At 43.9% G+C, this 23,395-nt stretch overlaps 3 protein-coding genes across 3 annotated transcripts in view; 1 reads left to right on the top strand and 2 right to left on the bottom strand.

Moving 5' to 3' along the window:
- The window catches only part of GTPBP8 (GTP binding protein 8), a 385,924-nt gene that overhangs the window by 336,032 nt on the left and 26,497 nt on the right, over positions 1–23,395 (bottom strand). The window lies entirely within an intron of this gene.
- TAF13 (TATA-box binding protein associated factor 13) lies at positions 126–7,099 on the bottom strand. The gene is made up of 4 exons (XM_077822111.1): positions 7,014–7,099; positions 5,580–5,658; positions 4,690–4,787; positions 126–3,453 (listed from the first exon to the last, which is right to left on the bottom strand). The coding sequence occupies exons 1-4, from the start codon at positions 7,038–7,040 to the stop codon at positions 3,283–3,285; spliced, it is 375 nt and encodes a 124-aa protein (XP_077678237.1). The 5' UTR covers positions 7,041–7,099; the 3' UTR covers positions 126–3,282.
- Positions 7,456–23,395, top strand: part of LOC144267838 (kinetochore protein NDC80 homolog) — a 29,897-nt gene continuing 13,957 nt past the window's right edge. The window contains 12 exon segments of the mRNA XM_077822190.1: positions 7,456–7,580; positions 8,244–8,372; positions 9,395–9,466; positions 10,036–10,162; positions 11,073–11,130; positions 11,133–11,244; positions 14,351–14,453; positions 16,966–17,053; positions 18,577–18,672; positions 19,735–19,841; positions 20,733–20,877; positions 21,946–22,151. Of these exon segments, the coding sequence (XP_077678316.1) occupies positions 8,269–8,372; positions 9,395–9,466; positions 10,036–10,162; positions 11,073–11,130; positions 11,133–11,244; positions 14,351–14,453; positions 16,966–17,053; positions 18,577–18,672; positions 19,735–19,841; positions 20,733–20,877; positions 21,946–22,151 (1,218 nt within the window). The 5' untranslated portion in view covers positions 7,456–7,580; positions 8,244–8,268.

The following is a 23,395-nucleotide window of genomic DNA, read 5'->3' as shown; positions in this document are numbered from 1 at the left end:
GATTAAGTGAAAGAATGTTAAGTGAATCCAATTTCTCCAAAAGAATTAATGTAAATGGGGGTTAGGTTCTAGGGAAGTTTTTTGTTTGGTGGAAAAAAAAATTATATATATACATATACACACAGTACAAGTCTTAAACAATTTAATACTCTACACAGCAATGATGATTGTGAAGCTTATAAGGGAACATTGCACAACTTTAAACAAGCATGTCCCCCATTGATCAGCAATGAAACAATGTTAATGGGGATGACTAAGTGAGGAGTCACTGTACAAATACATACAGAGCCATGGTCCATGCTGAGGACAACTTAGTTTATGGTCCTGCTTCTATATCACTGCTGTACAGGAGTAGTCTTATTGAATCCAATGGGACTACTGTTCATAGTTACATGTGTGTTCCCAGGATCAAACCTTAAGTGCCAGAGGAGGGGGGAGGATGCAATTTTTTGTTTAAATACTTTCTCTGGTCAGTTTCCTGTAAGTATCACAGTGGAGTAAGGGGGGGCAGGGGCAGCTGATACAGCAGTTACCAGGATGCCACTGAAATCTTGGATTTATCACAATGCCCCAGTGATCTGTTTTCACCTAGAAGAATGTTGGGGGTATATGAAATACTCTTCTATTATACAGGACCTACTACAATGGGGTGCTGGTCCAAAACTGGATCTGCTAGCCTTATAATAAACAAAATAATCTAGGTGCTATTCCTCCTTAAAACTAATCTTTACAATAGTGCCCACAAGAAAAATAAAAGGTAGCCCAAAGGATGGAAGAACAAAGCTACCCCATCCTATAAGTCTCCTACCTCACTTCAGCACAGACACATTTACATTTTATACAGCACCATCCCCATTGGTGTTAAGTATTCAAATTAAGTCACATTACCCATGCATAAAAATGCCCCCCCAAGTTTTGTGATCTTATTTTCTTTGATACAAGTTAAAATTTCTACAAAAGTCCTCTAGGCAGGAGTGGCCAATCTGAGCCTGAGAAGAAGCTAGAGTTTACCAATGTACATTGCCAAAGAGCCACAGTAATACATCAGCAGCCCCTCATCAGTTCTTCCCCCCAGCACCTCCCCATCAGCTGTTTCTTAGCATGCAGGAGGCTCTGGGGGCAGGGGGAGAGGAGGAACGAGGGCCTGTGGCAGAGCCAAGGGTTGAGCAGTGAGCACCCCCCTGGCACATTGGAAAGTTGGCATCTGTAGCTCCAGCCCCTGAGTTGGTGCCTATACAAGGAGCCACATATTAACTTCTGAAAAGCCACAGGTTGGCCACCCCGCTCTAGGCTGTTATTTACAAGGTTAAATGCTACGTTTAGGCACTAGGCTTGAGTAGTCCTGCAGCATAATACAGCAGGCCAATCTTGGAAGAAGCTGTCTATTTTAGTGGCTTGATTGGCTCCCCCCTGAAATTCTCTTGGCATGTAGTAGACTATAATTCACACTTAACACCTTTCTTTTAGGAGATCCCACACCACTTACAAGCTATCACTACACAAATCACAAAACGATGTCACCAGTGGGTTAGAGCAATGGTTCCTAACCAGAGTTACGCATACCCCTGGAGGTATGCAGAGGTCTTCGAGGGGCTACAAAAACTCATCTAGAGATATTTGCCTAGTTTTACAGTAAGCTACATAAGAAGCACTAACGAAAACAGTACAAACTAAAATTTCATACAGACAATGACTTGTTTGTACTGCTCTATAGACTACACTGAAATGTAAATAGTGATATTCCAATTGACTTATTTCGTAACTATATGGTAAGTGAGAAAGCAATTTTTCAATAATAGTGTGCTGGGACACTTTTGTATTTTTATATCTGATTTTGTAAGCAAGTAGTTTAAGTAAGGTGAAACTTGCTGTCCACAAGACAAATCAGACTCCTGAAAGGGGCACAGTAGTCTGGAAAGGTTGAGAACCAATGGGTTACAGGGATAAATATGGTAATGTCTGCTGTTTCAAAAGGAGCACGATAGGATCTGTAATGTTCCTATCAAACAGGCAGGACTTCTGTTTATGGCCTTCTGCAGGAGATCCACGCAGAGTAAAATATATGGAATAATGTGTGTCTTAAGGATGAAAGGTAAGTCAACTGTAGTGGAATTTAAACCTAGATTTGAAAGGCTCCCTCTAGTGTAATGTTTCAAACATTAAACCAGCTGTGAAATGCCACAGCAGCTGCATCTTCCACCAGTACAAAGAACTATTAAATTATTTCTGACTGAACAGAATCATTAAGCTTTATTATGCCAGAAGGAAACTGGAACCTGCTGTTTATTCATCCCTGGCTGCTTCCTTCTCTTGGTTAATAAATGCCTGAAAACCCAGTTTTGTCTTTCTAGACTACATTATGTGGAAAGAGCTATTAGAGTGCAGTTAAATCTAGGGGAGGTGAGCCTAGAGAGTCACAGCTAACTGAAGCTAAATCCTAAAAAGTCAGCATCCTCACTAATATCTGGCAGCGTGCACACAAAAAAAGCAAAGCCATTTCCATAAAAATCATATTTTAGATTAAAACTCCATCGAGGGCCTAAGACTACTGGACATGCAGCATTTTAGTGCAAATAAATTCTTGTTCCTTATGTGGAAATATTCTCACATGCCTTGAATATATTTAACATCGCAGACTCAAAGCAAGAGGAGTGAGTGAACTGTTAAAACATATTATTCATAAATACCCCCTTATAAAGAGAAGACGTGGAAAAAGCAGAAGTTTCAATACTTTGGCTAACCACACTGTTTAAACCTCTCCAAACATAATGATGTTCAAACACTAATTTTTCAATTATTCCTTTGAAATCAACTTGGTGGATCAGGTGAAGGATATATGAATCTAATGAGAACTGTGCACAGTCGCCAAGCATCTCTTCTCATTTAGCTTTCTAGTCAGTCATCTGGTACGACAGGCTGCCATAGCTCAAAACAAGAGGTGCAACAAACAAGCATGAAGAACTTCTAGAGCACTTCTAGTTTGAACTCCCTTGCCTTTTCTTAAAATAGCATAAAAAGAATATACAAAATATTAAGATACATTTACAGGCTTATCTGGCAGTTCTAACCAGTAAATGCTGCTTTAGACACTTCAGCACTGAAATCCATCCAAAAAAACCCCCAAACAAAACAAAACCCCACACACACAAAAACCCCACAAAAACAAACTCAAAGCAGTAGGGGTTAATTTCTCAGTATTGAAAAAAAGAATTGCTTTTAAAAAAAAAGTATAGGGATAACATGTAGCCATAACTTTTACCATCTCTGCACAACACAAAAGCATCAAGATCCATAGTTTGCTTCATCAAAAGCCTTCCTGGCTCGTTTCAGTTCTTCATTCATAGTCAACAGGTCTTTTACTCTAGCAAACTTCCGTGGGTCTTTACGAATCAAAAAGACAATATCCTCAACCTGTACACGACCCTGCCGTCCAATTGACATTGCCTTGTGTGTCTGTTTAAAAAAAAAAAGTAGTAAATGATTTCACTGAAAGTTATGCTTCCTTTTCCCTCTTGTAAGTTACCTTACACACTTTTTAGATGGTACACTGATACTTTGGTTCTAACAAGCCAGGCTTTGTACTTTTGAAGAGGAAACCAATAGTTCCAGAGATTGAAAGCCACCATCCTAGCTAAACTATGGTCAGGAGAGCCTTTCTAGGTGGTCTATGAACTACCTTTCACACTAGTAAAAAAAAAAAAAAAAAAAAATCAGTCTTTTAAGCAGCAAAATTACCTACCAGTTATTTACTATTTGCAATACCATAGCAGCTATGAGCAAGATTCATGGACCAGGATCTATTGTGCCAGTCAATATGCACCCCACTCCAAAACTCAAATAAATAAAATCTGGAAATCTTATTTCGTGGCAACTCACATATAAGTGCTACATTGTAAGGTGCTTTGTCATAAAAAAAGTCACAAACATAACATTAAAATTCACAGCCAAGCTTATGTCTGCACCCTGCACAGCTGCTTTGTGCCTTCACTGAGTACGTGTGCGTGTAGTGAATTGTCATCTAACTTGCTGATGACACCAAAATCAGAGTAGCCACAAGTGCACAGGAGGACAGGCCTAACTTGCAAAATAATGTAGAGATAGAGGAGTACTGGGAGTTGCAGGTAGTGAGAAGAAATTAGGAAGTACAGTATATAAAACTCCTGTACCCCAGGAGAAGAAAACACACAGCTCAGTTAAAAAAATGGAATCCAGGAATCCCTGGCTCAGGGCAACAAGGCAAATCTTCTCTTACAAGAATAGAAATGTGAGCCAATGCCCACACAGAGCATGCAGGACTTTTCTTTTCCCTTTAAAAGTATCATCTAAAAATGCTATACACACTGTTGAATGCAGGAGATCATCAACCCTGGAAGGATGAAGGGTTAGTGACTTCTGGGGTGCAAATCAGATGATTAATCAGCCAGTTACTGGATTAGTTCAAGACATTTATTAATGGTTTAAATTTATGTAAGTTTATTTTTTTTTAAATTATAGGTCTTTAGTGAAAAATAAAAAAGCCTACTTTTAGAGTCTTTAGAAAACTAAACCATTCCCTTCCACTGATCTTTTTTTAGAAAGGGCTTTCCTAACCACTGTCCATAACTAAGAGTTATTTGTTTTTAAATGGACTGCTCTTTCTAGTCATTACAGTCCAGAAACAAATTAAGCAGATTTTTTAATATAACCTACCATCTCTGTGATGAACTCTATCACCAGGTCTTCAAGAATATCTACCGATTCTGTGTAGGGATTCTGGTCATCTCCAAACCCATACATCATACATCTTACTGGGGAAACAGAAAACATAGTGTGACTGAAAGAGCTCCCTTGTTCCAGCTATGCAGCAGACTTAGCAAATGCAACAAGTTCTTCAAACAAATGCAAATCTACAAGTCTGTGCAACCCAAACATGATAGAATTGTGGTAAGAATGACATGCAGATGCCATGTGGCTGTTAACAGAAACCATATTAGCAACAACCATTTGAAATACATACAGTACATGTAGTACTACCGGAACTATGCTTGACAACAAACTCTAGGATCAGGATACTGGATTAGATGGACCTGGGTCTGATCTAGGGTGGCTGTTCCTGTGCTTCCAAAGAACAGTTTCTATAATGGTGATTAAAGTGATTTGTAGTTCAGAAAGCAATCTAACAAGTTAAAAGGGCTTCATTTTTCAGCTGACAATGATTTTCAGCATCCTAGATCAGTCACCAGAACTTAACGTAAGTGCTTGTCTCCAAAGTGAACATATTGAGGGATCATATTCCCTGTGGTATGGGTGCAGGGACTACACAATCCAAATTGTGACTCTAATTAGGCAGCAGTACAACCTGTTGCCTTCTTTACAGTTACACCGAGCTGTATTACAAGTTATACAACAATACTCCCACAGAGATCCTGGGGGCCTGTCACCTTGACTGGCTTATTTCAATTTACAGCTACATCCTCATTTAACAGACTATAATCCCCAGAAGAGTGAAGGGTACCCTGGTATGCCATAAATGCCGCTCTCAGAGAGCCTAGGGTGGGGGGTCCTTACTGACCCGGACATGGACACACACGTCGACTCACGCTCTTTGGAGAACAGCCTCTTCCTCTTGCCCTGCCCACCATCTGGGCCTCCTCCGGCTTCCTCAGTGTCTTCTTCAAACTAGGGTGAGGCAGACACCAGAGAGGGAGATCAGACAACAGCACAGCAGACAGGCCCAGGTGGTCACACAACCCAAGCCCCTTCCCTCTGCTCCCCAACATCTCAACCTCCCCATAAGGATCTCCCAAGCCACCCCAGAGTTACAGTGTGGGGGGATATATGTCTAATTATGAATTCCATTTGAGCATGAGAACTATTTGTATTTAAGACCCAAAGTAGAGCTCTGTAAAACTCAAAAGCTTGTCTCTTTCACCAAGAGAAGCTGGCCCAAGAACCAGTGTTGCTAACTCATAATTGTGTCACAACTCTCATCAGAAGGATTGTTTTCCTTAAAGCCCCAGCTCCTGGAATCAAGTGGTTGTGTGATGATTTCAGCCTTCATTCTTAAAGAAAAAATAAGTTTCTAGCCCTTCTGGCTATGGAGAAAGCCTCAAAATGTGACCCCAGTGCAGGCTAAAGCCTCAAAAAGCAGAAGGCAAATAAAAAGAACACCAAATCTAGTATTTTTACATGATCTCATGATTTTTGGTGAGCCTGACCCATGATTGTTAAACGTTTGGAGTTGGCAATATGGATTTACCTCAGTCACCTTGTCTCTCACTCCCTGTACTCACAACAGTCAGCCTGGGAGGGAGCTTCCAGTTGTGGCAGAAAACAGACTATGTCAAAAGCTGAAACAGGACCATAAACCTTCAGTAGCACAGATGCTGGAACTAGGGGTGCCACACACCCCCGGGGGCTTGAAGCGGTTCCCATGACACGCAGGGTTTACAGCCTGGTTCAGGTTTCAGAGTAGCAGCCGTGTTAGTCTGTATTCGCAAAAAGAAAAGGAGTCCTTGGGGCACCTTAGAGACTAACCAATTTATTCTCTAAGGTGCCAAAAGGACTCCTTTTCAGTTTGGTTCAGTGGCTCTCAACACCCCCCACTATATACATTGTTCCCGCTCGGTAGCCCTACCCGGGCTGGGCAATGGGGATTCCCGGCTAAGCCAGTGACTTGCCACATCCTCTGCCAGCACCCGTGTGTGTGTGTGGGGGGGGGGGGGGGGGGTGAGAGTGGAGTGGGGGGCGAGTGTGTGGTACAAGCTGGAGAAGGGCGGCGGCGGCGGCAGCAGCAGCAGCAGCGGCGGCCAGCACACGCGAAGCAGCCGGGAAAGGCCCCAGGTTGATCTTCAGAAAGAGACACTCTCCCGGCGCCGCTGCAGCCGGTCTCTCCAGGTCCCCGCCAGACGCGGCAGCCAGACCCCGGCGATCCCCGAAGTCGTTTCCCGGCAGGGGCCGGACCGGGAACAAGAGACCTTCCGTTGGCGGGAAGGAGGCACCGGGGTCCCCCCAGCCCTAGTAGCTTCACTCACCGGCGGATCCTCCTCCTCGTCCGCCATGTTCGCCCCGGCCTCGCACTTCCCCTCTGGGCGGCGCCATCTTGTTGTACGGCCCCAGGCCCGGCCCCGCCCCCCGCTGCATCACCTGCCCCGCCCCGGCTAGGCCCCGCCCCGCGCCCCGCGGCTAGGTGGGTTAGCGCCTCGCTACTGCTGCCACCTGAGGCAGGCGGGCGGCGAGCCCAGGCTGCCGGGGCCCGATTCCCCCCCCTCCAATATACTGGCGCGGGCAGGACCCAGAGCCCTATTGCCCTGGTGTGTTCAGCAGTGGGGGAGGGGAGCCCAGAGGCCGGGGGGGAGGGGCGGATAAATACCCAGCTAGGCAGAGCCCCTCCAGTCCCCCCCCCCGGACACGCCGTTCTCGGGGCGGGGAGAGATTCTGCCACCGACACCAGCAGCTCTGGGGCGGGAGCCGCCCCGCTCAGGGGCTCCCGCGGGTGCAGCCTTTCAGCCGGGGCGCGGGTTCGATTCCCGGGAGCTTTCCTTTAGCCGGGGACCAAACTCTGAACGCGGCCCCTCGAGGCTCACTGAGGCGATTGCAGGGTGCGCTGGCTCCTGTCCCATCCTGTGCTGGGGGCTGAGCGCTACCGCGGGACACCCGCCCGCCTGGGGCTGGGCCCTTTGTTTTCAGGGGCGCTATTACCCGGGTGGGGGTGCCTGCCTGTGCCTGTGGGGCGGGGTGCTGTGACTGGTGCGCTTTGCTGGGAGCTGGGTGGTAGGAGGGGCAGGCACCTGCTGAGGCCTGGAGGGAACCAGAAGAACTTTTCTTCTCTGCCAGGTGACAGGGGACTGAGCGGGGTCTGGCTTCAGGGGTGGTCCCCTGCAGCCCCCTTAGACCTTTTACACGTGGATTCTGCCTGTATTAGAGGAAAGGGCCCAGGGATGTGAGATGTTTTGGGGCTTGATTTAAAGGGGGAGTAGGTGGACGTGATGGGACATGTTTCTGTGTCAGGGAGGCCGTAAAATATTTAAACGAATTAAAGCAAAACTGGGCCCAGTCAGGGAAGTCATTCTCACGAGCCAAATTGAGAAAAGAGTCTGTCTGAGAACCATTAATATGGAGGACTTGTTTAGTATCCTCCAAGCTGCTCCTTCCCCCGTTTCTGGTCTGGCTTCTTGCTCCAGCTGGGTTCTCCAATAGCTGTTCTGTCTGACCTGTAAGATCAATATTTCCCATTTTTGTTTTCTGCATTTTTTGGCTGACAGGCCTTTGTCTTGCAACTTAAACAAGATGAAACAGAGCTCATCTTCCAGCGGTAGCACTGGCCGGGCCTCCCTGCTGCCCGTTAGAGTTCAGGATGCAAGCAGAGCCGGTCTATACACACCTCAAGCAACGTATGTGCTGCTGATCTCTAAGCACACTTATGCTGATGTAACTGAGAGGAGGAGGGTTGTGGTCATTTGTTGTGGGCTTGGTGTGAAGAGATTCACTGTTATGGTAAAGGGCACCTGGATGTCTAGTTCACCTCTAAATACATCTCTGAGTGACCTAGTGCAGGGGTTCTCAAACTGGGGGTCGGGACCCCTCAGGGGGTTGCAAGGTTATTACCTGGGGGGGGGTCATGAGCTGTCAGCCTCCAGCTCAAACCCCACTTTTCCTCCAGCATTTATAATGGTGTTAAATATATAAAAATGTGTTTTTAATTTATAAGGGGGGTCGCAGTCTCAGAGGCTTGCTATGTGAAAGGGGGTCACCAGTAAAAAAGTTTGAGAACCACTGACCTAGTGATACTGATGTAAATTTATAGTGTAGACCTGGCCTAAGGCTAACATCATTTCAGAGAGGTGGCATTGGTAGTACCTCCTGTAAATTTCGCTTGTGTAGGCAGGTTCATGGAAACAAGAACACCACAGTGACTTGACTTAACAGAACACTGTCCATTTAAAAATAGCAAAAATAGTTTACAATGTATTATCAACTCCACATTAGAATTTTCAATATGAAAGCTTTTTAAAAGTCCTTTAAAGGGACAATGTCTACTTGAAATCTAGTAAATTGTCAATTAAAATGAGTTAAAATAACTATTATGACACCTGCCATCTAATCAATCCACTTGCCTAGTTTGGAGGGTGGGGGGGAGTTATGTCACACTTTTTTATTTTTCAGTGTTTTTTCTTTCCATTGTTACTGTGTAAAAGACCCACACAAAGTGAGAAGACTGACTTCACTGGGGAAGTGGTGAAACTGTGCTTTTGACAGCATTGTGTAAGTAATCAATTTTTTTTAAAAAATACAGAAATACAATTAAAATAGATTCCTAATAATCTTGGGTTGTGTAACAATAGTTGTGAAACTACTGGCAGCACCCTCATAATGCTTTAAATGACAGTGTAATGTTTTGTGATCTTTTCGCTAGAGAACGATCGAAGCTGAACATATCTAAGTACACTGGTGGCTCTGACGGAAAAATCAACTTCTCTGTGAGAAGGTACTGTTACAATGCCTCCTGACTTGTTTCAGTCAATATTTCCAATATAAAATAATGAATAATTAAAACTCTAGGCTTTAAAAGTGGCTTGCAAAGGGGGCAGGGGAGGAAATAGAGATGTGTCCTTTTTTGCTATTTTGATGTATAAAGAAGACCTAAAATATTTGATTCCCCCCCCCCGGCTCTTTTTTTTTTCTGTTTGATTGTTTCTTTCATTAGATTAGAGAGTAGGCACATAGGAATTGTGCACAAATGCTATGTTAATGAGAATAATGTAAGTGCATAGGAAGATTGCTATCCTGTATGAGATCACTATAGCAGGTCAGATATTCCTCTGAAGCATGTATGAATCCCTGTAATTGGACAGTTGTGGAATAACCTGCCTGTGGGGCAGTTTTTTTTTCTTAACTGCCTTCATTAGATGTTTGGTTTATGCTTTGAAGCATGAGGATTTTATAATTCTTGTACACTTTGGATATTCTATTCAGTGTGATTCTGGGTATTCTGTAAATGCTAAAAGCCCACAGCGCGTGATCCAAAGCAATTTAACCGTCTCTGTTTGGTTTCAGGACAAGTGGTTCTGGAGCATTGCGAAATACTCCATGGGGCTTTTTTGCTGGTACAGAAAAGTTAAAGGATCTCAGGCCACTTCATGACAAGACTTACATCCAGCAGTGCATCCCTCAACTCTGTGAGGTATACCTGGGTTCCCACCCACTGTGTCACCAATATCTGCTGCATCTGCTCATAACAATGTTGTACTCTAAATGCAAACATGGGATGCTCTCTTTGGCAATAGATTAGTTGGTTCTGTTACAGCATTAGGATTGTACATGTGATACACAGAAGATAAAACTGAGATAGCTTGTGATTGTGTGGAGAAACTATGATAAGCAGGTTTCAGATTGGGGAGAAAAGTGGTGGTGCTCTAATCAGGTTATGCCCGCAATCCCAAAATAGCTGAGTTTTTCTGCTAAAATGAGCAGTGAGCAGTTGATATTAAAATTGCCCTAATTAGACTTGAGAATTAACACTGTGTAGAGATGAATAGGGCCAGTTTGCATCTCTCTCCTGCATCTTAGTAAAGCAGCATGGGATTGGGTCATATTTGGAAGATTAGCATCTAGAAGGGCAAGAATAATGCCATTTGATTTAGTGTTTTGTTTTTAACTGAAAATTTAGTTATTGCGGATTCTGTTGAGCCATCAGAAGTGCTGGCACAAGGAACATCTGTTCAATCAGTCACTTTTTCAATGAGTTGTTTACCTTCTGCTACGATTATCATTGTTGTAGATTTAACAGAGAGCATATACAAATCTCAGCTTATTCACTGGCTCATCAGACATGAATATATTTTTTTCTGAGCCTCTCTATCTCCCCCTCTGAATGTTAGTCTTCCAGAAATGTGTGGCTGTAATGAGGGAGAGTTCTTTGTTTTAAATTGAAAATACCCATTCAGAATGTATTGATCAGTGTATGTATATTGACTTCTATTAGTAGCAATGAAAATGTAATGTTCCTCAAGATAAATGCAGACATTGACCTCACCTTTATCAAGATCTGATTAGGAGTCTCTATTAATCTTTGTGTCTGTTGCCTTTCTTAGTTTCTTGTGGAGAATTGCTATGCCCAGAATGTGTCTGTGAAATCTCTCCAAACTCCATCTACAAGGACTTTTGCAGGATTTTTGCTTTTATATATGTTTTTTTGTGCCCTTCTTATGAACTTCCTGATTCTAAAATTGAAGAGGAGATCCCAAAAGTCTTTAAAGAACTTGGGTATGTTACCAGAGCTGATCAGAGATTGTATAAAGTGGGCACCCTTATATTCAAAGGGACAGAGTCAAGATAAAGATCCGGATTAAAAAAAATTCTGAAAACAACATAACATTGATAACACTTTATCTTTTTCTGAAGGTTCCCACTGTTGAATCCAGGCTCTGGTGTGTGAACAAGGCAGTGGTTCTTGTGTCAAGCCCTGCAATGGGACCCAGGTGCCCTTTTGGTGTACAAGGTGCCAATTCCTTTCAGTGAAGGCATTGCCACCCGGTCACTGCAGCTCTCAGACTCCATGACTGTCTGACTCCACTCAGCCTCTGGTTGTTTTTTACTTTGTGTTCCCTTGGGGATATTCTGCTGTCCTCTAGTGTTTCAACCTCAACATTTTTCTCCCCCTTTAAGCGTTTGAATTGGCAGGAGAGTGAGTTTGTGTGTGTGTGGGGGGGGGGTGAGAAAACCTGTATTTGTGCTGGAAATGGCCCACCTTGATTATCATGCACATTGTCGGGAGAGTGGTCGCTTTGGATGAGCTATTACCAGCAGGAGAGTGAGTTTGTGTGTGTGGTTTTTGGAGGGGGGTGGTGGGAGGGTGAGAAAACCTGGATTTGTGCTGGAAATGGCCCACCTTGATTATCTTACACATTGTAAAGAGAGTGGTCACTTTGGATGGGCTATTACCAGCAGGAGAGTGAGTTTGTGTGTGGGGGGGCGGAGGGTGAGAAAACCTGGATTTGTGCTGGAAATGGCCCAACTTGATGATCACTTTAGATAAGCTATTACCAGCAGGACAGTGGGGTGGGAGGAGGTATTGTTTCATGGTCTCTGTGTATGTAATGTCCTCTGCAGTTTCCACAGTATGCATCCGATGAAATGAGCTGTAGCTCACGAAAGCTCATGCTCAGATAAATTGGTTAGTCTCTCAGGTGCCACAAGTACTCCTTTTCTTTTTGTGAATTGGCTCAATTTGCCAGTGTAGGTTCTAGCTACTGCTAGGTTGCAGTGTTCAAGAGACACTGGAAAATGCTTGAAGCTGGTACAAGGGCATCTTTAGGCTAAATATCCTAGCTTAAAACATTTGTTTCCCTGTATGACTTCAGAGTTACAGAATCATAGTTTTTAAGGCCAGAAAGAACCATTAGATCATCTAGTCCAACCTCCTGTGTAACACAAGTGATAGAATTTCACCCAGCTACTCCTGTATTGAGCTCAATAATTTGTTGTGCTTTAGTCCATCTTTATTACTAGTAATGCCAAAACTGTGAAAGCCAAAATAACTTACTTTCACCACTTCTGTTCTACGTTTTGCCCTTCTTTTATCATATACAGTGAAACTAGCTGGCTCTATTTTACTTTCTGGTTCCCATGCACTAGCAAAACGCTGTGATGTTTGGGTTTCTGATATTGCAGGGAAATACTTTGAGCAGTAGATTTGATGTTTCACACAGTCAGTGCCTCGGATCTAAACTGAAAAGGAAAACTCAAGTAATGTACCTATGCCTGACTAATCCCACTGTGGATTTCTTCCAGAACTGATGAAATCCCTTTGAAATGACACAGTGGGTTTTGTCATTTCTCAGTGATTCCAGATAAATTGTACTTGTGACTGGTTTCCGCCTCTTCTCTCCCCCCCGCTTCCCCCCGCCCACCCCTGGGTGCCACTTGGAACTGTGGGACTATTGAGCCTGCCTAACCCGCCAGCCTGGGTTCCCTTTTACACTGTGGTTATGTGATAAGTTGCCAAGCTCTCCAAGCTTGCTCTTTCACCAGCATACACACAGACAGGGACACACCCAGCTGCAGCTTCACACACACATGCTGAGATCAGCACTGCATTGGAAGGCTCAGTTAAGGCACCTCCTAGTTGGTAAGGCATGGCCCCCCTCTGGAGTGTAAACCCAAAATTATACCGTCTTGCACTGCACAGGGAACTGCAAAGCATAAGGTCATAAAATTCTCCACTCCCTCAATGTGGAGAGAGAGATGCAACAGCTTTCTGCCCCAAGTTATAATTTCCACATACTGGCTTTAGAGAAAACAAAAAACAAGTTTATTAAATACAAAAAAGGGATTATAAGAGAGAGAAAATAGATCAAAGTAGATTACCTTTGTAAATAAACAAAAACTGCAAACTGAGCTTAACACACTAGATAAGTAGGACGTGAATTAGCAAATTCTCACCCTGAGTGATAAACAGGCTGGCAGATTCTTAAGGCACAAGCTGCCTTGGCTTTCCCAGGTTTTCATACACAGGCTAAAATCCATCTAGCCTGGGACCATCACTTCCCACAGTTCAGTCATTGCCCCTCAGGTGTTTCCAGGTGTGTTGTTGTAGGGAGAGTGAGGTACAATCATGATGTCATTTTCCCTCTATATATCTTCCTCCCACTTGCTGGAAAGCTCTTTTGCTGTGACGTGGGTCAAACATTTCCCATTGTGTAGTGCTCTCTCTGAGGTTTCTATTGTACGCAGTTCCTGGGGCAATACTTGTGCTTGTGTGCATTTTCTTAATAAGCCATTTTTTCAGGTACAACAGGAAAAAGGCCTAAAGGCTGCTTGTGGGTGTTTTCAACCTCATAACATGATTCAATAACACATACGTAGCCAAATTTCATAATTTCACATACGACAATAGCAGATACAATCCAACGAGATATTAATGTCTAGCAGATCAAGACTTTTAGAATATCTCAAAGGCATACTTTGTACAAAACATATCCTAATTGCATGACAGTGGTGAATATTGGGGTGCCAGGGTGTCACAGTACTCAATTTACAACTTAAGGGTATTTTTCTAATTGCCGGTGCCACAAACCCCACCTGGTATCCAAAAACTGAGTTGTGCTTTTTTTTTTTAACTTCTTTACAAGTGGCAAAGATACTGCAATTTGACCTTAGCTGACAGAATCTGTTGATGCATATAAAAGGAATAAAATCAGTTCATGATCTGTAGTGTTAACAATAGTGAACATTCATCAGAAAAATAGGCAGAAGTCTGTGTGTGTCCAATAAATCAAATCTATTTGGCAGGGAGATGTCTTTTAATTCTCTGCTGATTACAATCCTGCTCAGGTAATTGGAAACTGCTCTAACTCTTCTTTCCTTGTAGGTATCCCTTTCCATGGCCAAAAAGCTCCATGTACACCGTGGGTGCACCACATGTCTGGCCTCAGGTTGCCGCTGCACTAGTGTGGTTAATAGACTGCATCAAGGTATGGTGACAAAAAGGGAGGTCAGCTGTGATCCAGTGGATCTGAGCTGAGCAGGGAGATATGGGTTCTGTTGCAGGCTCTGCCATTGACTTTGGACTAGTTAAGGCCAGAGTTTCAAAAGTATTTAGGTGCCTGAAGATGCAGAGAGCCACCTAGTAGTGAGATTTTCAAAGAGCACCTGAGCGAGGTGGGAACCTAACTCCCATTGAAATCGATGGGTTTTATGTACCTAACAGGTAGATGCATCTAGTTGGATTTTCAAAAGTGCCTAACTGCCTTTAAAAATCTGACACCTAATCCCTATAGCCCAGTTTTCCCTTTTGTAAAATGGGACCAGTAATACTTCCCTACTGCACGGCTGGGTTGTGAGTATATATTCATTATCTTCTTTAAAGTGGCTGGAAATCCTCAAAGGGAAGATGCTAGAGAAATGAAAAGTAGTAACTATTACAAATAACAATACCCACGGTGTGTAAGAGGAAAGAATAAACAAGAGAAAACAGTCTACATTAAATTCTGATAGAAATGAACTGAAGTTTTAAAACTATAATCCTCCAAGATCCAGAATTGTCTTCATACAGCCTTAAGACCCTACAGCAATATCTTAGATTCAGAAGCTGTCTGGCTTTTTGACTGCAGATATAAGCAGGCAAGGCTGCTGAGGTAATGTCTCTGCATCTGTTGGAGGAAAAGTGGCTTTTTTTATAGTAACTGCCTCTTACCTTAGCCACAGTCGATCAACTTATTTCTGTCTTCCTCTAGAAAATTCCTTTTTATTGGCAATCTTTACAAGTGGTGATACCCAGCTGGGCGCATGTCAGGGGGCGGGGGAACAGTAACCCATTTCTTGTACAAAATCTTGCAGTGTGGTGTTTGCTATTTTATTCATAGGACTTCCTGGTGTATTTAAGGTACACCTGCCCTGTTGACTACTTTGTGTCAAGCTGCAGTGCTTTAAGCTTATCCTCAAAATATGTTTTCTCTTTCCTCCCTTTGAGATCCTCCCATGATTTTCATAGTGTTTCCTCAGAATCTGCTATGCCATTAAAGCGTTTGTCTCTTTGAGATGTATTGCCATTAACAGGATTGAAGAGAATGGGGTATGATCCCTGCAGTATGAATCTTTTTTGACCACATCAGTTATGTTAGTTCCGATGTATGTGTCAGTTATCTAGGTGGTGTGCAGGGGCTTGTTTTTCACTGTAAAAGTCACAGACTATATATACTGACACTTAGTGAAGAGAACTCTTCCCCTTTGACAATTTAACAGGCTGCTCTGAGCAGAATGTTGTACCACTCCCATTAATCCTGGGTATTTAATCCATTCTTTCCATCGTTCCTACTGCCACTGTGTCCCAGCCAACCATCTACTAACACAGATTCCAGTGCTCCATCAACAGATGTAACGCTATTCCGTAAAGTCAGGGGCTCACTTGGACCAAGTTACTGTGTTAACCGAGCAACATTTCCCATGTAATTTTGCTGAAGGAGACTTTTTTTACTCCTGGGGGAATTCTGCAACAAAAAATTTTAAAAATCTGCGCATGTTTTAAAATAAATAACAACATAATCACACCAATTTCAATTATTTTTGGTCATTTATTTCAAAATACCAGTCAGCAAGTAGGTGTGTAACAATACAGACAACAAAAAAGATTCAGGAAATGTTTTTTGAGAAATAGATTCCTTACTAGGCATATTAATACAGAATTGAGTAAGAATTCCTTTAAACTACAATACAGAACAGTATTTCCCACACCCCTCAGAAGCAGTGCAAAGGCTTGAGGGAGTCAGGGGGAATGGAGGAGGTGAGGGAGAGGGAAGTAATTGCTGGGAAGGAGCCTAGGTGTCAACTTGGAGGGTGGGAAAAGTACAGAACAGGGGTTTTTTTGGGGGGTGGCGGGGAGGAATTGCTAGGGAACATTCCCATGCAGACCCTGGCAGACCTGTAGCCTCTCCCATTCAGTCAGGCACATCTGCCCCTGTCCCAGTATGTTCCTGCATCCCCATGTGTCCTTGCACTTCCTGTCCACGTCTCTCCACCCGTACTCAGACAACCACTCCCCCATCCCCATGTTGCTCTGTACCCACTCCCTCTGTCCCTGTGTGTCCCTGTCCCCACTCCCCAATCCTCATGTGTCTCTGTGCCCCCACACAGCCATTCCCCCTGGTCCTGTGTAGCTCTGCACCCCATCACCATGTGGCCCTGCACCTCCCTCTCCCACTAGTCCTTATGAGCCCATGTCGGACCAAGATTCCTTTTTTCAGCATTTTGCTGTAGTACCAGGGGTTTAGTTTTTTGTTTAGAGATAAAAGGAGGCTTCCACACCAAAGAAACAGAGAGCTCCAAGAGTGTGCAACCCACCCCAATGGGGCTAGCTCTGCCTTCTTACATTGTTTTATTAATACAAATGACTCTGATATGGAGACTAGTGACGGGTGATATCAAATAAGGATCTCCAGTGAACACTGTGCATTTCTAATTTGTGAGGTTTACTCTGTCCCTTTTTAGATCTACAGTGTCATGAGAGATAACTCAGATGTGCTTGTCGATACTCAGTGCTGGTCAGGAGAGGCTAAAGATGAAATTGTAGTTAATAAGGATTTGTACTACATTAATTGTTCATCAGACAATGTTCACTACACTGTCAGGAAAAGTAGCGAATGAAGTAAATGTATTCCCATTTTGGTATGGGGTTTTTTAATTTGGATTTTGATCAGCCCTTTTTCTGTTCATACTCAAGTGTGTATGGTTCTCAGTGCTCTTCCAAAAGAGGTGGACAGAATGTAAATGTAAGAACTGTTGTTAAAATAATAATTAAAAAACCGCACTGCTTTCTATAATGAGTTAGATACCTGCGGTTTACAACTGGCATGGGATTTAGCTGGCTATTGGATTAATTACAGAAGAGAAGGGAGAAAAGGACAGCCTTGTTTTCTAGCATGCTTTGGGAGGCAATTTGGTCTGGTGGATAATGCACGGGATGGGGGGAAGGGAACGGTGATCAGAATTGACTCAGTTATTGACTCTGCTACTGACTTACTATGTGACCGTGGGCAATTTATTTTAGCTTTGTTTTCCCCTGTGTAAAATGAGCACGACACTGATCTACCCCTGTAAAATACATTGAGATGTATGGATGAGAAGTGCTCTCTCTTAAAAAGACAAATCATTTTAGACAGATAAGTTTGCACTTATCAGTTGTACCTTTATAATACAGTGCTGAAGGAGAGGAATAGATCTGCCATCCTTCGATTTCCCCCCCTCCCCATTTCCCCTACCAAGTGGCTGATAGCTTGGACCGTTGCCTGAAGCCATCTCTTTTTCCTAACACTGTCAGCACATGCTGCTCTTCCCACAGAAGCAGTGGGAGTAGATGAAGGGAGCATACTGCTTATGCCACTGGGCTGAACTGGCAAGGGGAAGTGGCCAGTTGCTGGTAGGGGTCCCACTTTGGGACCACACATGCAAGTCAAAGGCTTTTTCCCTGTACCCCAGTGGCCAGTTGCTTGGCTTCTCAAAAATAGGAGCAGCTATTTTCAGAGCTTGCAGCCCAGAGGACAGCTGGTTGTTTAACTGCTCCTCTCTGCCCACCCGTAAATCACATGGCAAGTTACGGATTTGGGAATACCTTTCCCACCTCAAATAAAATCAGCTTCTTGCTCTGTGGGGTCTCAGTCTGATTCCTTTTTGGTCAGGGCCAGAAGGGGATTTTCACATATCTGTGTCAGTTTCTCACGTTGGCACCTGGCATGCTGCCCATGCAGTTCTGGTTAGCTCTGGGCCTGACGTCAGCCCTAGAGAAACCCAAGTCACAGCCTGCAACGAGCAAGTGGACACCCAGGCCAGGAAACAAAAAGATCCTGAAGTGAAAGCTGCTTTTTAAATCAACAAAAATAACCCAATCTTCTAACTGGGGATTTGCCCTAAAGCACCTTCTTAGATTTAAAAGGGTGGTTTGTGTGGGCTGTCATTAAGCTCAAGCTTTAAAATAGAACTTGTGACCTTGTATGTCCATTTTAATAATATTTAACTAAGGTGTTGGTTTGCCCCATGGCTTTGTATGTCAAGCTTGCTTAATGGGTTTTTAAAAGGCTCTAAAAACCACATTGTTTGTTTTTCAGCTACTTATGGAGTACACTGAAAAGTGTTATGATCATTTCATGAATGGAGGAGATGCTTTTGAAGAGATGGATGCAGAACTACAGGCAAAACTAAGTAAGGGTGGCCATCTGAATTTGCTATTGCAAGGAACCACATGCAGGCTAGTAGAATTCTGGGCCTTGTCACACTTATTGCCTTCCTTACAGGGGTTATAGTAAGGCCAACATCAGCATTTTTCAAATGGTGTTGCCTACCTATGGATTGAGTGCTTAGAGTTAAGCACTCACATTCATATTTAGATATCTTATTTAGGAAAATGTTGATGTTTAAAAGTGAGGGTCGAAGTGTCTTTACTATGGCCATCATTTTCAGAAGTGCAAAGAGACTTGGTGCCTCAATTTGTGGTTGCCCAACTGGAGGTGCCTTAAAGGGGCCTGACTTTCACAGGCTGGGTGCTCAACACTTTCTGTACACCAGGCTCCTTTATAGCCTCTCAAGGTGGGCTCTCAAAATCACCTGTCACTTTTGGCATATACCTCCTCAGCTCACCATCTGTTGATTAAAAATAGCTGATTTGATATTGGATCAGGATTCCACACCCTCTCAAAGAAATAGCAGCAGCTCATCTGCCTGCTCATCGGACATTGCAAGGTGCTCATTTTTAAGAGTGAATCTGTTTTGGTGTGGTTTCTCCTTGCAAATCACTTTGACTTCCATTTTCCTCTTCAGACTGTTTCGTTCCCAAGACAGGGCTTCTCCTGTTGGCAGTGTCATCTCTTGTTATTGCATACCATCTGCCTTTAAGCATTTCTAAAGTGCCCGGCAGCAGTTCTCAATCTGTGGGTCAGGACCCTAAAGTGGGTCACAACCCCATTTTAGTGGGGTTGCCAGGGCCAGCATTAGACTCACTGGGGCCCAGGGCTGATGCTGAAGCCCGAGGGCTTGAGTCTGGGGTAGCAGGACTCTGGCCCCTCCTCCCCCCCCCATGCCTGGGGCTGTGGGGCTTGGGCTCTGGCCTCCTCCCATGTAGGGCCATGTAGTAACTTTTGTTGTCAGAAGGGGGTGGTGGTGGTGCAGCGAAGCGTGAGAACCACTGTGCTACAGTATTGCGGCACTGTTGTCTGGTATGACTATCGAGGCTCTAGGGTTATTCAAACCCAGTGTGGTTTCTTGCAGACGAAGTGTTTAAAGTAGACCATTCCAAAGTGAAGACCTTAGAAGCAGAGAACAAAAGGTTGAATGAAGAGATTGCAAGGCTAGAGAGAGAGAAGGAAAGCGAGCCAGTTAGTAAACCATCTTTCTACTTCTTTCAACTATATCAAAGCTGGGTCTTCCCTTATTGGGGTTCCAGGTGCTGTAATCTCACCAGTAATGTGTACATACTGAGCAAGTGGTGGGGGCAGCTGAATTGGAGGTATCTGAAATTCTGCTTCCTAAGGTGATAGGAAGGGGGCTGAGGTGCTACAAAGGAAACAATCTCCAGAGCTATAGGTATCATCTGGGACACTCAGAACTCCTGGCCCCAGCTGGTGGAAGAGTCAAGTCCAGTGTCTCAGGCTCTCATAGTAGAATCTTGCTTATTTTTTTAAACTAAAAGCTGGATATGAAATTAATACTGAAGGTCTCATTTAAAGCTCTAAATGCAAGAAAAATCTGAGTTGAAGCGTCTCTCTGTCCTTACACTTATTACTTATTACTGCAGTGACTTATTACTGCAGTGCATCTGGTACATGAGACTCAAGCATTATTAGACTCCTGAGATGCATGACAGCCTCACCTCTGACCTTATTTCCTCCTGTAGGTTTTAATTTCTTAATGTTTCAATTTAGCTGGCGTTGTAATGATAAAATTTAAAATTGTTAACTCCCAAGAGCTAATTTATCAGGCTGGGAATAACTATATCTCGTAGTCTGAGACTGAAAATTTGACCCAAATAAGATAAAGGAGGGAAGAGACTTTTGGGGTAAGGATTGTACAGGGATAGACAGAATGGCAGGGTTCACCACCATTTAGGCTTGCAAGGAAAATTATCTGCCTTGGTAGCAGCTGATTCAAGAAAAGATGCAGCCGAAAATCTATCATTGAGCTACTAATGTTTCCAGTAACCACAGAAAAGCAGGGCTGATTCTTCTAAATACCAGTTAGGTTATTAACACTCTTCTTTCTCCTCAAAGGATCGTCTAGAAATGCTGAGGAAGCTGAAAGCTTCGCTGCAAGCTGATGTTGAAAAATATCAGGCTTACATGACCAATCTGGAATTTCATTCAGCTGTCCTGGATCAGAAACTATATAGCCTCACTGAGGCGTGTGAGGCATCAGGTGAGAAGGAAGCTGCATCAGAGATGATTGATGATGATGATGATGCATCATCACTTCCTTTGTTGGCTAGTACTGAAGATTGAAGGCTCTGAAACGGACATACACTTACTCCATGGATGAATTTGTACTAAAGCAGATTTTACTTGGCTAGTAATCTTGTACTTTCTGGGAAAACAGTGGGGCCGTACATACAGGGATAGGTGCTTCCTGGACCAGGAGGTGCTGGATGCATCTTTAAAAGCCATGGCCTTGATTTCTAGGGGGAGAAGAATTGTCTTTTGAGGCAGAAACATGTAAGTTGTCTGGCTGTCGAGTGTGGGAGATGACAAGATTCGGGGGTAGACTCTGCCCTCTTGGACCAGCTTCCTTACAGTTGGTCTCCTTTGCTGCCTTCCCTCACTGAACTATGGGAAGAGACCGATCTTGCACCAAAGCTTTCTTGCCTCAAATTAAAGGAAAATCCCTCAGCCCTGAATAGTGAAAGCACAGCCTGCCTAAGTTGAAATCCTTCCATTTAAAAAACAGTAGATCTGAGTCGATCTCACTGATCTAGAACAAAGCAGCACCGCTGGGGGAGAAGGGACATAGCCCTCTGAAATGTGCACGTAGAGCAGTGGTTCTCCAACTTTTGTGCTGGTGAACCCTTTCACATAGCAAGCCTCTGAGTGCGACCCCCCCGCTCCCCCCGATAAATTAAAAACACTTTTATAATGGTGTTAAATACGTAATAATGCTGGAGGCAAAGCGGGGTTTGGGGTGGAGGCTGACAGCTTGCGACCCCCCCCATGTAATAACCTCGTGACTCCTGAGGCCTCCAGACGCCCAGTTTGAACCCCCTGATGTAGAGCCTGAAGTGGAGATCCCATGTTAACCTACTCACAAGTGCTGTGAGGCTTAAGTTTGTAGAGAACTTTAAAGATGGAAGCAGTACACATCTGTATTACTGCTAGGAGTACACCTCACTGATGAATGGGATGTTTATACTGGAAAAACATGGGTGGCGACACTGTGACCTTTAGCAAATGTCCAGAGATCTCTAGCTCCTCTTCTTTTTGTTGTTGATTACAGAATTGGAAGTTGAAATGATGAAGCAGGAAAATGCCCGGCTGCAGCACACTGTTGATAATCAGCTGTACACAGCTGTAGACATCGAGAGAATAAACCATGAGAAAGATGAGCTTCAGCAAACTATCAACAAGCTTACCAAGGAGTTAGAGACGGAGCGGCAGCAGCTATGGGCTGAGGAGCTAAAATATGCAAGAGGCAAAGAGTCGGTGAGTGAAACCATTACTGGGAACTGGGACAGGCAATCTGGCAACTTTGCAGTTTTGATATTAAGGGTCAAAATACAAGAGAGAGAAAGTTGGGAACTTAAGAGGTTGCTGTCAAGTATTTTTCTAATGAAACTAAACCAGGGCAAGATGAATTTTTGTTCAATATCTTCATAAATGATCTAGAGGATGGTGTGGATTGCACTCTCAGCAAATTTGCGGATGATACTAAACTGGGAGGAGTGGTAGATACGCTGGAGGGCAGGGATAGGATACAGAGGGACCTAGACAAATTGGAGGATTGGGCCAAAAGAAATCTGATGAAGTTCAATAAGGATAAGTGCAGGGTCCTGCACTTAGGACGGAAGAACCCAATGCACAGCTACAGACTAGGGACCGAATGGCTAGGCAGCAGTTCTGCGGAAAAGGACCTAGGGGTGACAGTGGACGAGAAGCTGGATATGAGTCAGCAGTGTGCCCTTGTTGCCAAGAAGGCCAATGGCATTTTGGGATGTATAAGTAGGGGCATAGCGAGCAGATCGAGGGACGTGATCGTCCCCCTCTATTTGACATTGGTGAGGCCTCATCTGGAGTACTGTGTCCAGTTTTGGGCCCCACGCTACAAGAAGGATGGGGATAAATTGGAAAGAGTCCAGCGAAGGGCAACAAAAATGATTAGGGGTCTGGAACACATGAGTTATGAGGAGAGGCTGAGGGAACTGGGATTGTTTAGTCTGTGGAGGAGAAGAATGAGGGGGGATTTAATAGCTGCTTTCAACTACCTGAGAGGTGGTTCCAGAGAGGATGGTTCTAGAATATTCTCAGTGGTAGAAGAGGACAGGACAAGGAGTAATGGTCTCAAGTTGCAGTGGGGAAGGTTTAGGTTGGATATTAGGAAAAACTTTTTCACTAGGAGGGTGGTGAAACACTGGAATGCGTTGCCTAGGGAGGTGGTGGAATCTCCTTCCTTAGAATTTTTTAAGGTCAGGCTTGACAAAGCCCTGGCTGGGATGATTTAATTGGGGATTGGTCCTGCTTTTGAGCAGGGGGTTGGACTAGATGACCTCCTGAGGTCCCTTCCAACCCTGATAGTCTATGAATGACTCTAACAGATTAAAAATAATTTACAATTTTGCTCTTGCTTCCAGTAGGCCTGGAATTTTTTCATGTACTTGTTTGTGCATCAGCAGCCAAGGCCTTATTCAATGCCCATTTGAATTATTGGATATCCAGGCCCCAAGAGGCCA

This window comes from Eretmochelys imbricata, chromosome 1, assembly GCF_965152235.1.
Source record: "Eretmochelys imbricata isolate rEreImb1 chromosome 1, rEreImb1.hap1, whole genome shotgun sequence".
NCBI classification, from domain to species: domain Eukaryota; kingdom Metazoa; phylum Chordata; order Testudines; family Cheloniidae; genus Eretmochelys; species Eretmochelys imbricata.
This window is presented reverse-complemented; position numbering and strand designations above follow the sequence as displayed.